This window comes from Cucumis melo, chromosome 6 (assembly GCF_025177605.1).
Source record: "Cucumis melo cultivar AY chromosome 6, USDA_Cmelo_AY_1.0, whole genome shotgun sequence".
Classification (NCBI taxonomy): domain Eukaryota; kingdom Viridiplantae; phylum Streptophyta; class Magnoliopsida; order Cucurbitales; family Cucurbitaceae; genus Cucumis; species Cucumis melo.
The window spans coordinates 1,868,614-1,881,855 of NC_066862.1; the positions used below are offsets into that span (position 1 = coordinate 1,868,614).

At 29.8% G+C, this 13,242-nt stretch overlaps 2 protein-coding genes across 2 annotated transcripts; one reads left to right on the forward strand and one right to left on the reverse strand.

Annotated features, from left to right (window-relative positions):
- Window positions 1–635: 635 nt before the first annotated feature.
- LOC103483354 (probable protein S-acyltransferase 14) lies at window positions 636–4,247 on the forward strand. The gene is made up of 7 exons (XM_008439943.3): window positions 636–1,265; window positions 1,748–1,967; window positions 2,076–2,167; window positions 2,711–2,834; window positions 2,915–3,000; window positions 3,420–3,485; window positions 3,629–4,247. The coding sequence occupies exons 1-7, from the start codon at window positions 1,056–1,058 to the stop codon at window positions 3,752–3,754; spliced, it is 924 nt and encodes a 307-aa protein (XP_008438165.2). The 5' UTR covers window positions 636–1,055; the 3' UTR covers window positions 3,755–4,247.
- A 3,511-nt stretch (window positions 4,248–7,758) lies between these two features.
- On the reverse strand, window positions 7,759–8,831 carry LOC103483355 (uncharacterized). The gene is made up of 2 exons (XM_008439944.3): window positions 8,657–8,831; window positions 7,759–8,561 (listed from the first exon to the last, which is right to left on the reverse strand). The coding sequence occupies exons 1-2, from the start codon at window positions 8,714–8,716 to the stop codon at window positions 7,968–7,970; spliced, it is 654 nt and encodes a 217-aa protein (XP_008438166.1). The 5' UTR covers window positions 8,717–8,831; the 3' UTR covers window positions 7,759–7,967.
- Between the last annotated feature and the right edge of the window lie 4,411 nt (window positions 8,832–13,242).

The following is a 13,242-nucleotide window of genomic DNA, read 5'->3' on the forward strand; positions in this document are numbered from 1 at the left end:
GAATGGCATTTTTTACTGGTTTGTTCTGCCTTTTTCTAGAACATAGTGCAATGTTGGAGTATCCTTTCAACCATCTAAATTTATAAAAATAAATTATAGTTTATTTATAAAACTTGTGATGGTTTTAAATTATAGTTTATTTTTAAAATTAGTTAATTTAGAAGATTGGGTTTAAGATTATTATTATAATTTACCAAATAATTTTTGACAATTTTGCTAATTAGTAATTTGAGAAAGATCTGTTATGGTGTTTTGTTCCTTAGAAAAACTTACGAAAATCAAATAATATATTTGATTAGTGAGAAAGAAATGGATATATAAAGTAAAATTTTAATGTTAGAGAATAATAAAAAAAAAAGATTAAAAATGAACTAATTTAAAGAGAAATTAGTAAGAAATTTATTTTAAAATATGTGTGTGAAATGATTGTGCTTTTAAAAGTGGTTTTAAATGGTTTGATCCAACAGAAGACAATTAAAAGTGCTTTTAAAATGTCCATGGAGTTGCTTTTCACATTTTTTTTTTCTTCTTTGAGTATAGGAATAATAAAATAAATTGAAAGTCTATCAATAAAAATTAAAAAAAACAAAATACTAAGAATTGTAAAAAAGAAGAAGAAGAAGAAGAAGAAAAAAAATACAATTAAACTGAAAAAGAAAAATGAAATAATTTATTTTCCTATTTTTTTCTTCACTTTTTCGCCGTGGAATCCAGACCCCATCATCTCATCTTCTCCTCTGTCTAAATTCCGAGAAAACGATACGCTAAATTCGATCCCTTTCCCTTCGCTCTTAAATTTGTAGTCTCCACGAAAGCGAAACACTGAAAAACAAAAAACAAAAAACAAAAAAAACGAAAAACATCGAAATCTTCCGATTTTCCACTAACTTTCATTTCCCTTTTTGTTTTTCCCCCCATAATCTTGACAACCCCAGCTGATTTTTCGCTACCACTCGGATCACGACGAGGCCTCCGTCGGATTTCGCCGCCGGAACCGGCTGCGTTTCGGCTTCGATAAATTTCCGGCGACTTGTTTCGGCTAATTTCCCCAAGTTATGCATAGATCTGGACCGGCCATGGCTTGGAATGTCTTCAAGTTTTGTACGGCCTTGCGAGGTCTTGGTTCGATCATGATTCTTTTGGTTCTTGGGGTTGTCGGTGTCACCTATTACGCCGTCGTTTTGACCAACTACGGCCCCGCTCTCTACGATGGCGGTCTCGATTCTCTCATTGCTCTTGCCGTTTTGATCTCCTTCCATTGTTTGGTAATTTGGCCTTTTGATTTTGTTTCTTTATAACTTTTCATTCGTATTTCTTTGTTTGGAATTTATTATTTACCTGATTCTTGTTCTTGTGCTGCTTTATAAATAACAAAGCCCCTTGTTTTGGCTTGTTTTCTTTCGTTTTTTTTTTATCCACTTTAACAATCTCTGTCGGTCTAAATGTTACAGTCAATTTGTCTTTATTTATCTCAAATTCTCTTTGTTAAGTATTCGATAAAAGTGGAGTTTAGTTGTTGGGTAAAGATCAAATTCTTCTTTCTATTATATAAAATTGCTTTCCTGTGGAAATTGGATCGAACAACTTTTGCTCTTATTTATGTAGTTTTTAAAAATATTTAATTTCTTTATCTCTGTCTCCTCCTTTCGATGTGATGTTGGAAATAGTTAAGGGGTTCGGTTTGATTTTCGGTATTCAATATAGAGCTGATAAATTTTAAAGGTGAAGGTATTTTGATGTTATGCAGTTGGTGATGCTGTTATGGAGTTACTTTTCTGTTGTGTTGACTGATCCGGGTAGTGTTCCGCCCAATTGGAGACCTGCTGTTGATGAAGAACGAGCGGAAGGCGACCCGTTGAATACAATGGAATTTAGCATTTTGCATCCGGAGCTATCAAATCAAAGAATACGATATTGTCGAAAATGCAATCACCTGAAACCACCACGCTGCCATCACTGTTCTGTTTGTGAGTAGCAAGTGTTTGGTACTTCGTATTTTTCCGTTGAATTAGCGTATAGGTCTTGTGTTGTTGCCTATTTGGGTAGATATTTACATTTTTCATTTCGTTTTTAAGGTGGACGATGCGTACTGAAGATGGACCATCATTGTGTGTGGGTCGTTAATTGTGTAGGGGCTCTGAATTACAAATACTTCCTTCTCTTTCTGGTATGTTTACTCTTCTCCAAATTGATTCTTTGCATTTTATTTGGGCATAGAAATATTCTTTCCAATGCCTGGGTGATGTTATTTCATTATTAACTTGCTAAGATAATAGAATACAAGCCAACAAGCCATTTTCTAAGCACATTATTAATGAAACATAGGACTCGCACGGTGCTAGAAAATGGCAATTGGTTCGTGTAAAATAAGGTGTTAATTGCTCGAGGATGCTGCGTGTTGGGTTTGGGTTATCGTTTTGCATTGTGTTCTTGATCACTTGCGTTATTTTCATAAAATTAGTAAAGCACCCTTTGTTTATCTCTTAGAAAATTATAAAACATGGTGAAGTTTGATCTAATTCCTTCGATTACAATGAAATGTTCTTTAAGTTCCTTGGAGATCTTGATTTTATAATTTGAAGTTTATGATAACGGAAAGTCTTCTGTTTTCCACTGGTATGGCTATTGCTCGACCACTTATGACATCTAGAAAGTAGAGGTTCTTAAATTATCATTACCATTTCTTAATCTTTCTTCTTTACCCTTGCAGCTGTACACATTTCTAGAGACGAGTGTTGTGACACTGTCTTTGTTGCCACACTTTATTGCATTCTTTAGTGAAGGAGAGATACCTGGAACACCCAGTACACTTGCTACGACCTTTATTGCCTTCGGTAAGCTTGCTTAACGAGCATTCCTTACCCTTTTAATTATTAGCTTTCTACGAGTTTATGACTATTTCTTCTTCTTTCAGTCTTGAATCTGGCATTTGCGTTGAGTGTTATGGGGTTCCTGATCATGCACATATCGCTGGTGGCGGCAAATACTACAACAATTGAGGTACCATCTTTTTGTATGCTTGTTTTGGCCATAAATTTCTGGAAATCGAAATGTCAATGTTGTCGCAGGGTAGCTAGGGACGGGTGGTTTTGGAAAATACGTTTCTGCTTTAGTTTTGAAATCCATTTTGGCATCTCCAATATATGCCCAATTTTCAATGGAAAAACAATTTTACTTGTTTTCATGAATATGTTATCCATAAAGCTAATTGAAGAAAAATACGGAGACAAAACTTTAGAAAGTATCAACAAAACAGCAGTGGACCAGCTCTTTATAGGTTCGGGCACACTAGAATAGGGATGGATGAACTTCTAAATATTTTCATAGCATGTTAGCTAAAAGGAACTAAAATGTCAAGCTTTCCTGTGTTGAAACCAGATTCGACACATCTGAATGCTAATGAAAATTTGTTCCTACAGGCTTATGAGAAGAAAACAACTCCTAAATGGCGGTATGACCTTGGTCGGAAGAGAAACTTTGAACAGGTTCGTTAAATATAACAAATTGAAATTTCATTTCTGCACTGTCCTTGTGGCGGATAAAAATCTGTAACGAGATTATATTACGGAGTTCGAAGTTCATATTGTGCAAGTTTCCTAATTACGCAACATTATATTACACTATACAGGTATTTGGGATGGACAAGCGCTATTGGTTGATCCCAGCTTATTCAGATGAAGATTTGCGACGAATGCCAGCACTTCAAGGTCTCGAGTACCCGTCGAAGCCGGAGTTAGAATCGCAGGAGTTCTAGGAAGCCCTCAAGCGAACCCATCAACTTTGCCATTGTGCAAGGGAAACATGGAATCCCCACCCGAACCAAACACGATCTTCAGCCATCTCTCTAAAATAACATCTTGGTCTGACTGCTAATTCTAGCTCAACTGCATTCGTCCCACTGGCTGAGGGAGAGGGAGAGAGGTGTCGTATAATGAAGCCGATCGATGTGCGTAATGTGAACAGGTTTTAAAGTAATTGGGTTAGCTTGAGTTCGTTGCTTGTTCTAAAATAACGTATTTTTGCGATGGTGGTCGGAGAACCCTGGTATATCAATGGGGAAATGGCAAATGTTTCCAAGTGTGTTATATGCTTTTTTTTTCCCTGTAACCCTTTGTTTCTATAGTTGCTGATACCACAGATGATGGGCAATGTCTACTCCAGCCTTAACATCTCTTGTTTTGCTCTTTCCCAAAGTTGTAAACATTCTGTTTGGGTCACTAACCGTGGAAAGAAATTGTCGTTTCAAAGTTTGATGGTTGGATGGTTCGATCATGTCCTGTTTCTAGTTTGATTTGGGTTGAAATTTAAGTGATATGAAATTATAGGTTTAGGAAAATTAGAAAAAATAACTTTAAAATTGATTTTTTTTGCAACCGACTATATTGGTCAAATCAATCGAAATCAACAGTTTGCTTTCCTCTACCATCTTTGGCTTGATTTCATCTCTTTAGATTAAATATCATTGTCTAGATTTTAGAAAGATATTAATAAAATATAATATCGAAGATATTTTATTACAAATATAATAAATATGACAAATAATAATATATATGATGTTTACAAATTTATAAAATGTAATGGTATGATTAATATAACATTTTTTTGCTATTTTTGTAAATACTTCATATTTATATCCGTATCAAGATTAATAGATAATAATGTAATATCTTCGTGTATATTTGGATTAGTTTTTAGTAGTCCTCTAAGTGGCATATTTAAAATGATATTGATATCCATATAAATTCGATTAGTTCTTAATAGCCCTCTAAGTTATAGAAATATTTTAGAATTATGTTTGTGTGTTTGGCTTTTATTTTTTCAAAGATATTGGATTACGGGCATGGGAAGGAAATGAAATGCAACAAAACATTAACGTTTGGATGGATTGTTTTGAGTCAATTATTAAAAGTTTATTTCCTTTCAACAATTTTTGATCAACTCTTTTTTTATTATTATTTTCATGTTTTACAATCACATTTTTGTTCCGTCCTCAATTCGATACATACTCTAGTATCTCTCTAAATCCCACTAATCTTATATTACATTTCAACTTTCCAAACATCCTTTAAATAAAAATGAACTTCAAAGTCTAACCGAAAAGCCTAGCCACCCCATAACCCCAAGCTAAGAAATAATGACAACAAAATGACTAAACATATAACACAACTTCTAAGGGGGAAAAAGTGAAAAGAAGTCCAAAGACACTTCAAACAACAACGAAAATATCAAACCATATTAACTACCTATCATATGACAAACAATAGTATGCTTAACAACATTCGTCAAACCTTAGGTCTAAAGTGCTGTCAAGCATTAAAATGACAAATCAAATCAGTTTTTATGTCTCACTAAGATATTTTATGAAAATTTTCTAAAAAATACATTCATCCTTTAGCTTTGCTAAAAGAGCACTTAAAAATAAATGGTCTCGAAACTCAGCACTCGCCCTACAAACTATCACAAAATATTTATTAATAATGTCAAATTTGTTTACTAAATTTTGGGAAAAGAAAAACGACAAATGTCATCTGTTTTCTTCTACATCAAGTAAGATTTGTTTTAAAATTTCACAAAAAGAAAAGGAAGAAAAAAACAAAAAACAAAATATATACTTTAGCCTTATGGGGTTCATAGTCAACAACTCATAAGTAATGGATTGATAAAGCCCAAATTGTTGCAAGGAATATTTTCATATATACCCTCACACAAGTATTATATTATATTTGAACCTCCCAATTAGGAAGCAATGTCAATTAGAGTTGATTTTTCGAACAAACTACCAATTTAGTAAATGTTCATCACAACCATAGAGGGACACAAATCAAACCAACGGTTGATAAGTCGGTCGATCGGTTTAAGTCTTTTAAACTTTTTAAAACTGTATTCGTTTTAGATTTTTCCCAAACATACGCTGACCAAATTTTTTCTTATCTTCAATTGATTGTCCTTGGCTTTGGTCGATCGACTTAATTTATCGATCTACTACGATCACCCTTAATCTCAAAGAAATATCAAAAAGGAAAAAAACTCATATAAATTGTCAAATTTGGTCCTCCATATTGCTAACTACCTACAAACTACTATTTTACCGATTAATTCCAAGCAATTAATGATTAGTTGTTGGGTTTAGAACACGTGTTAAACATCGTTAGGTAAGGTGGATTTTGAGTAATGTTTTATTTGGTAGATAAGCTTAACTTTTGAAATTTTTAATTTATATATATGGTCTGTATTTATTTAAAATATTTATAGTTTCTGTATTATATAATTCTGCTGAATTTTTTTTATATATAAAGAGGCCTAAGTTTTGATCAACTTGAGCTAGATTTATTGTTTAGATTTTATAAAAATCATGATGTGGCATTAATATATACAATAAAGTTCATAATCTCGGGTTATGTATATCTTATTATAACTTTTAAATAAAAAAAAATTATTGTAGATCATGACAAAGTCGTTGAAAATATTTACAAATATGTTAAAATATCATATTCTAATTAATCATCTATTAATATTATTAATACATATATAAATAGTAGTTTATTAATGTTCATAAGTAATATGTGTAGGAAAATTTTTACTATATTTTATAAATACATTGATTCATTTTATTATATTTGAAAACGATTCGAGATTATTCAAACTAACTTTTAAAAAAACGAAATTATATAAATTCAACGTATGAACTTTTAGTTAAGTACAAACTCGATTTTACATAATATTAGGTCTCGGACAAAATGATATAATAATCAATAATAATAGAGTTGTCTTATAACTTGTTGCGTTAAGATCGACGTAAAATAACACTTGATAGAAATATAATTATATCTAATATAACTAATATAATTATACTTCCAAATATACGAACTACCCAAATTTTTATACAAAAAATATTATTTTAGTTATGAATTACAAATCTTTCATTCGTACTCATGTGATCTATGCTTTACTTTAGTCAACAAAAATAATTTTAAAATAACTACTTGTTTCTCTGCCTTTTGGTTAAGATTGAGTCTATAACAAGCTACCTGCAGATAACAATTTTATTTTGTTATATATTAATTCATTATTGAATGTTGCAAAATTTCAAATCATCAACTCTTTCAATGTCTATGGAGTATGTGTATAGATCTTTGTAAACATGATCAGTTTTATAATTAGTTTCTAACTAATTTTCTGTTATTAGCAGTTAATTACTTTGTAATTAGCAAGCTGCTGTATACATATGATCGAGAGCTTTTCCTCATTGTCAATGAGATGGATTATTAATAATGTTATTGACACAAATTGCCCTAAGTGGAAAAAATATTGTTAAGATGATTAAATAAGTGTAATATGGATAACTCTTTTACTACAACATCCTTTCGATTTATCATTGTGATCGGAATAGCATCGCTCATATTTTGGCAACTCAAGACTCTTTTGATATTGCTTTGTCTTAGTCACCTCTGATCTTTTTTCTTATTCTGTAAATATTATCCTTCGAGCTAGTATCGTGATTCACTAAAAAAAAACTCTGGATCTCCCAACGTCATTTTAAATCATCGAGAAATAAGGTCTCTTCCAACGGGCAAACAGATGCTTTAGGAGAGGCACTATCTTCCGACGCGAGAAGTAATGTGTCGGAAGATCCTTCGGAAGATCCTTTCTCAAATATTTTCATACATATCTCGACGATCGTAGTTTGTAGGAGTGATTTTCTCCTTATCTTATTAGTCTAAAAAGAAAGGTATATACTAATATTGTTGGATTAACAGGTAAAAAGTTCGAATATACTATGGTGGATTCTAATTGTTTCACTTTCAAAATCGTGAATACATGTAATTTACATTCGTGTGTACATTCTTTAATCTTTATTATATTTAATAAAAGGAACAGAAAGAAAGAAAGAAAGAAAGAAAGAAAAAAAGAAAAGGAAAAAGAAATCTCTCTTCCACTTCCTCCGACTTCCATCCGCTTCCTTGATCTCATTCACGAAACACGTGTTCTTCTCCTGACCGTATATCAAAACGTTTGATCCAACGGCTACCAATCACAGCCGAGTTCGAACTTCCACCGGCGCTTCCAATATGAGCAATTTCCAATCCCCGGCCCACCGGCAAAAAAACGGACTTAACGACACGTGTCCCTCTCCGAAGCACCCCTTGCCATCTAAACCCCAAAACAGTTCTTTCCCATGCATTTTTACATACCAAAACTGCTCCTCTCTCGCTAACCCTTGCAACTCTCAAAACCCTAGCAAAATCTTTCCCCCTAAAATCCGCCACCAGAAAATCCACGCCCTCCGTCTCCGCCGCCACCGCCTCTGCGTCCCCGATCACCACTTCCGGCAGCGATGCGACCCCGGCCTTCCTCATCTCCTCTACGTACTGCGATCTTGACCGTTCGTCCGCGACGATGCAGAGATGGCGTCCGCCGCTGTGTCCGGCGGCGATGGAGAGGCCGACGCTTGTAGCTACTGGACCGCCGTCAGACCAAGTCTCGACGATAAGTTTGGCGTTCCAACCGGCGGCCATGGCAGAGAGAAGCTCCGCTACGCCGAATTCGCCGTAGATTTCGCACTGAAGAAAAAAGGTAATTTGATTAAATTTTAAAAAAGAAAATCGTATAAATATTATTATTATAAAGATTCATGAAAAAATTGAAATGAACTTACTGATTTGATTGTGTCGATATATGCCTTGGAAGCTCTGTCCGGTGACCAAACAAGCTTCATAATTTCTCAGCCTTTTCTTTTCTATTTGATTATGAAGAAAACGGGATGAGAATTTGGTTTTTTCTTTACATATAAATATATAGAGAGAGAAGAGAGAAGAGAGAGATTTTTTTTTTTTTTTTTTTTTTTTAATGGGAGTTTTATTGTTTTTATTTTTATTTATTTTAATTTTGATAATGGGAGTTGACATTTGCACTGAGAATATGGATAGGCAATAAACCTAAGATTATTGTAGGCAAAGAAAAAGAAAAAAGAAAAAATAGAAAGAGATTATGGTAAAAAGTACTTTTTCTTGCGTAATGGGTTATTGACATATTTTGACTTTATGGGGAAGCATTCCCAATTAGAAGTTTACGGTCTTTTGGAAATATATATATATATATATATATATATATATTCAACAATAAAAATACTATCATGCCTTATTTTTTTTAAGAAAAAAAAGATTATGAGGAAATTGGTTTGATTTGTGATTCTAGCATTTAAAAATAAGAACATCAATATGGACCATAAAAATTTTAATTAATTTCATAAATTTTGATTTAGTTGTTGCAGTCTTGACCATAGGATTTGATAATTAGTGAGAATTTCAATCTACTAATTATTTAATAAAAAAAAAGAATGTAATTAAAGTTCTCTGTGAATTCATTAATTCTAACAAAATAAAGTTTTTCTTAAAAATTTATTAAAATGAGATGGTCCGAATTCGTAAATTAAAAAATAAAAATCCCTCTAATGTTGTTTCTTATGTTAATTTCATGTCGTATGAATATTGCACGAGTGAACTCCTTAGATTATTAAATTTGTAATTTTTGTTTAGCTTTACGGTTAAAATTGATGATTTGAGGTCCATCAAACTTAAGTGTAAGTTAGGTGTTCTTGTTTCTTTTTCTCATTATATCATATATAAAATGTCAATTAATTAAGTTAAGCATTGTTAGCAAATTTGAGTATTTATTTTGAAATGGTTGGGTATTATTTAGATATAGCTTTCTAAAATGTAGTTAAAGTTAAATTACATTGGAAATAACATTGTAAAAAGAAGAGAAAATAATGATTGATGATCACTTAACTAACTATCTAAAATTACTTAAAATGATAATGTCAAAGCAACCAAATCTTCCTCTAAATGACTATAAAATTGTAATTTTGAGGTCAACACTAAACATAGATTAATCATTTTTGGGGTGAAATTATTTTTAATTTTGTTTTAGATTTTTTCAGAAAATGAAAAAAATGTATAAATAATTTCTCTTTCTTAGTTAAACAATTTTGAGGAATTATACCTATTTACTTATTTTAGTTAAATGTTTCTATTGTATATTTGCACTAATTTTGGTGTGAAGCTCAAAAAAAAAAAAAAAAAAGAACACTTTTATTGTACTATATCAAACATAAGTTTAATTATTTGGTCTTGTGGAGACTTTTAAGTACTAATAATTATTCATTAGCAACTAATCAATTTTAAAATTGATAAAGTTTGAATGTCTCTACCTAAACTTAAATTTCAAATCTTTAATCAATGTTTGTGAAGTTGGATTTCGATTACTTTAGAATTCTATATCGAAGTTTTAATTATGGTTGAGTTGAATATGGTGGCTCTATATAATTTTGGAGATCTTTTTTGGGTTATTATTATTATTATTATTATTATTATTATTATTATTTTTTGTAGGTGATCAATTGAGATAAATAATCAATTCAAGCATATAATTAAATAAACAAGACCATTAGTTGATAGGTCAATTCTATAATATATATATATATATATATCTATATATCTATATATATACAATATATTTACTACTAATTTTGAAGGTAATAGTTGGAATAATCTTATCAGAGACAATTATTGTTATCTAATAAATTAGATGTCTAAATCTCATTTTTCCAAAACGATTGAGTCTAATAAAATAGATGTTTGAGTCTGTTTTAATCACTAAATACTCTCAAAAGTCTATTTTTGTTTTTCAGTTTTATTTAATTTTTTGTCTCTAAATTTTCGATTTTGTTTACAAGGTTTTTCTAATGGCCATGATATGTTTTAGACTAATATTCACTTGTCCAACACTTATCTTTAATTTTTTTTTCTTTCTTTTGAGATAAAGATATAATCTCATTGAATAATAGAGATCGGGGAGACATCAAGAATTTAAAAGAAAAAAAAATATTAGATAGAATATTATTCGATAAGATGACTGTTTTTTTTTAGGATTCTCTTACATGGAATCCTTAACAAAAGTAAAATTATACTCTATCGATCATAAACCCTAAATCCTAAATGCTTATCTCTATTTACGCCTTTAAATCATACTCATTTTAAAGTTATATGTAATCAAAACTATATCCAAATTTTGTTAAAAACAAAATTTAAGTTTAAATTACTTTTTTTTTAGAAATATATAATATGTGGGTTGTGAAAATTAGATTTTGAGATAGTGTTATAAATATAAATATAATATAGTAAAATAAACCAAATTGTATATTTACAAATATAACAAAATATTATTTTTATTCACGATAAAACATTTCTATATCAGTATATGTCATAGTAGACATAGATAGTAGTATATAGCAGTCTATTATAGATAAAACCTGGATACTTTATATATTTGTAGCTAATTAATCGTATTATCATTTAAAATAATAAATTGGATTACTTGAATCGATCAATTAATAAATACATCTCTACACAATTCCAATAGATAAAACAATAAGATGTATGGATTTTTTCTATTTGAAAAAAAGGACAAATATGATAGATAGAAAGGAAGGAATGGTGATGAGGATGGGATGATGGCGTTTGGTTTAACCAAGTCAAACACGTCTCTAGTTGCATTACAAAACAACTTAAAACCGTTTTTGAAAAAACGAACTAGAGAAAAAAAATAAAAGAAAAGTCTTCCAAGAATTAAAAAACACACAGCCCAAAAAGCGTTACGTTATTAAAACTGTATGTATAGACTATTAATTAAAAAACTACAAATTAAATCTATCACTTTCCAACCAAAAAAAAAAAATCTATCAATCTCTAATTTAAAATACATTGATTAATTAATTTATTATTTATATTTCTTTTATATTGCGAGAAAAAATAAATTATGGTTTGTATACTGAAGAAAAACAAATTATGGTTTGTATACTAAAAAAACTTTTCTTTCTAAGAAAAAAAAAACATCATGGTTGTAGTTTTATGTTTTTTTTAAAAAAAGTAATTTATTACAACTAAGGAGATATTTATATATATATATATTTGATAAACATGTAAAGCATGGTAAGAAAATGGAGAAAAATACATGCTTAGTTTTTAAAATCAAATTAATGACTACTAAATTGTGTGACGATTACAAAATCTTATGTTTACATTTGACTCAACTAAGTCGATATTTTTAATATATAGTTTTCAATTTTAACAAAGTGAGCTATATGGATTGAACAAGTCAACTTAATTAGTTAATTTTTTTTTAAGAAAAATAAAATTTTGCTCAACAATAAATTTAAAAAAATGACAAAAAAAGAGAGAGAGAGAGAGAGAGAGAGAGCAGTGATCATCAAAAGAGTTTAAAATTAATACCTTATCTGTCAAATTAGAATCCTTTAATTATTTCCATGGGCATAATTAAGATGAAAATTAAAGACAAAATTACAATATAATTATAAACTAATTAGCCACGTCCAATCATGTATTTTTCTAATATCTTCTCTAATCTATAAGCTTATCAAAACTCAAATATATCTCAAAAAAATAAAAACGAAAATTTTAGAGAAAATTAATTTAACTTAATGTTTGAATTCGTACAACCTTCAACACTATTTATCACAAATTTATCTAAAAAAATCATTAATGCATATTAATTTTTCGTGTTTTTTCAAAATATACGTATTTGTAAAATAGACCATTAAAATAAAAACACGAACAAATATATCAAAAGAAATTAATAACTTAAAATCTAAATTATAATTCATTAATAACAATTTAAAAGTTTAATTTACACAAATTATAAGTTTGGATGAGTAAGATTTGATTTAAATTAATGTAATTTCTAAAATTTAAAAAAAAAAAATGCAAAGCAGTAATAGAAAGTTATTATGTTTCTTTGTTTTCTTTCTAAATAGTTGGACTTTATGCAAATAATTGCTTTTGGTCTATTTATTTATTTTGGGTATTCCGTACCCATTTTGACAAAGGATATTTTAAAATTAGTCAAATGTAAATTGCTCTCTATGAGCTATATGTCATGTGTTGAGTAATATCATATATAAATATATAATTTTAATTATAAGTCGTTTGTAAGTGATAAGGTGATCTCTTAACAAAAGCTGTTGTTTGTGTTATCTCTTTAGATTTCTTTTCCTTTTGCATTAAAAAACATATTTACATTTAAATACTTTAATGGTGCCACCATTGCTTGAAATCGACATATTTTTATAACACATTTTGTCATCATTGAGCTAAAGAAAATGTTGGAGTTAATTAGGTTATTTATAATAATTAATTTGTAAGTGGGTAATAATTTAATGGGGGT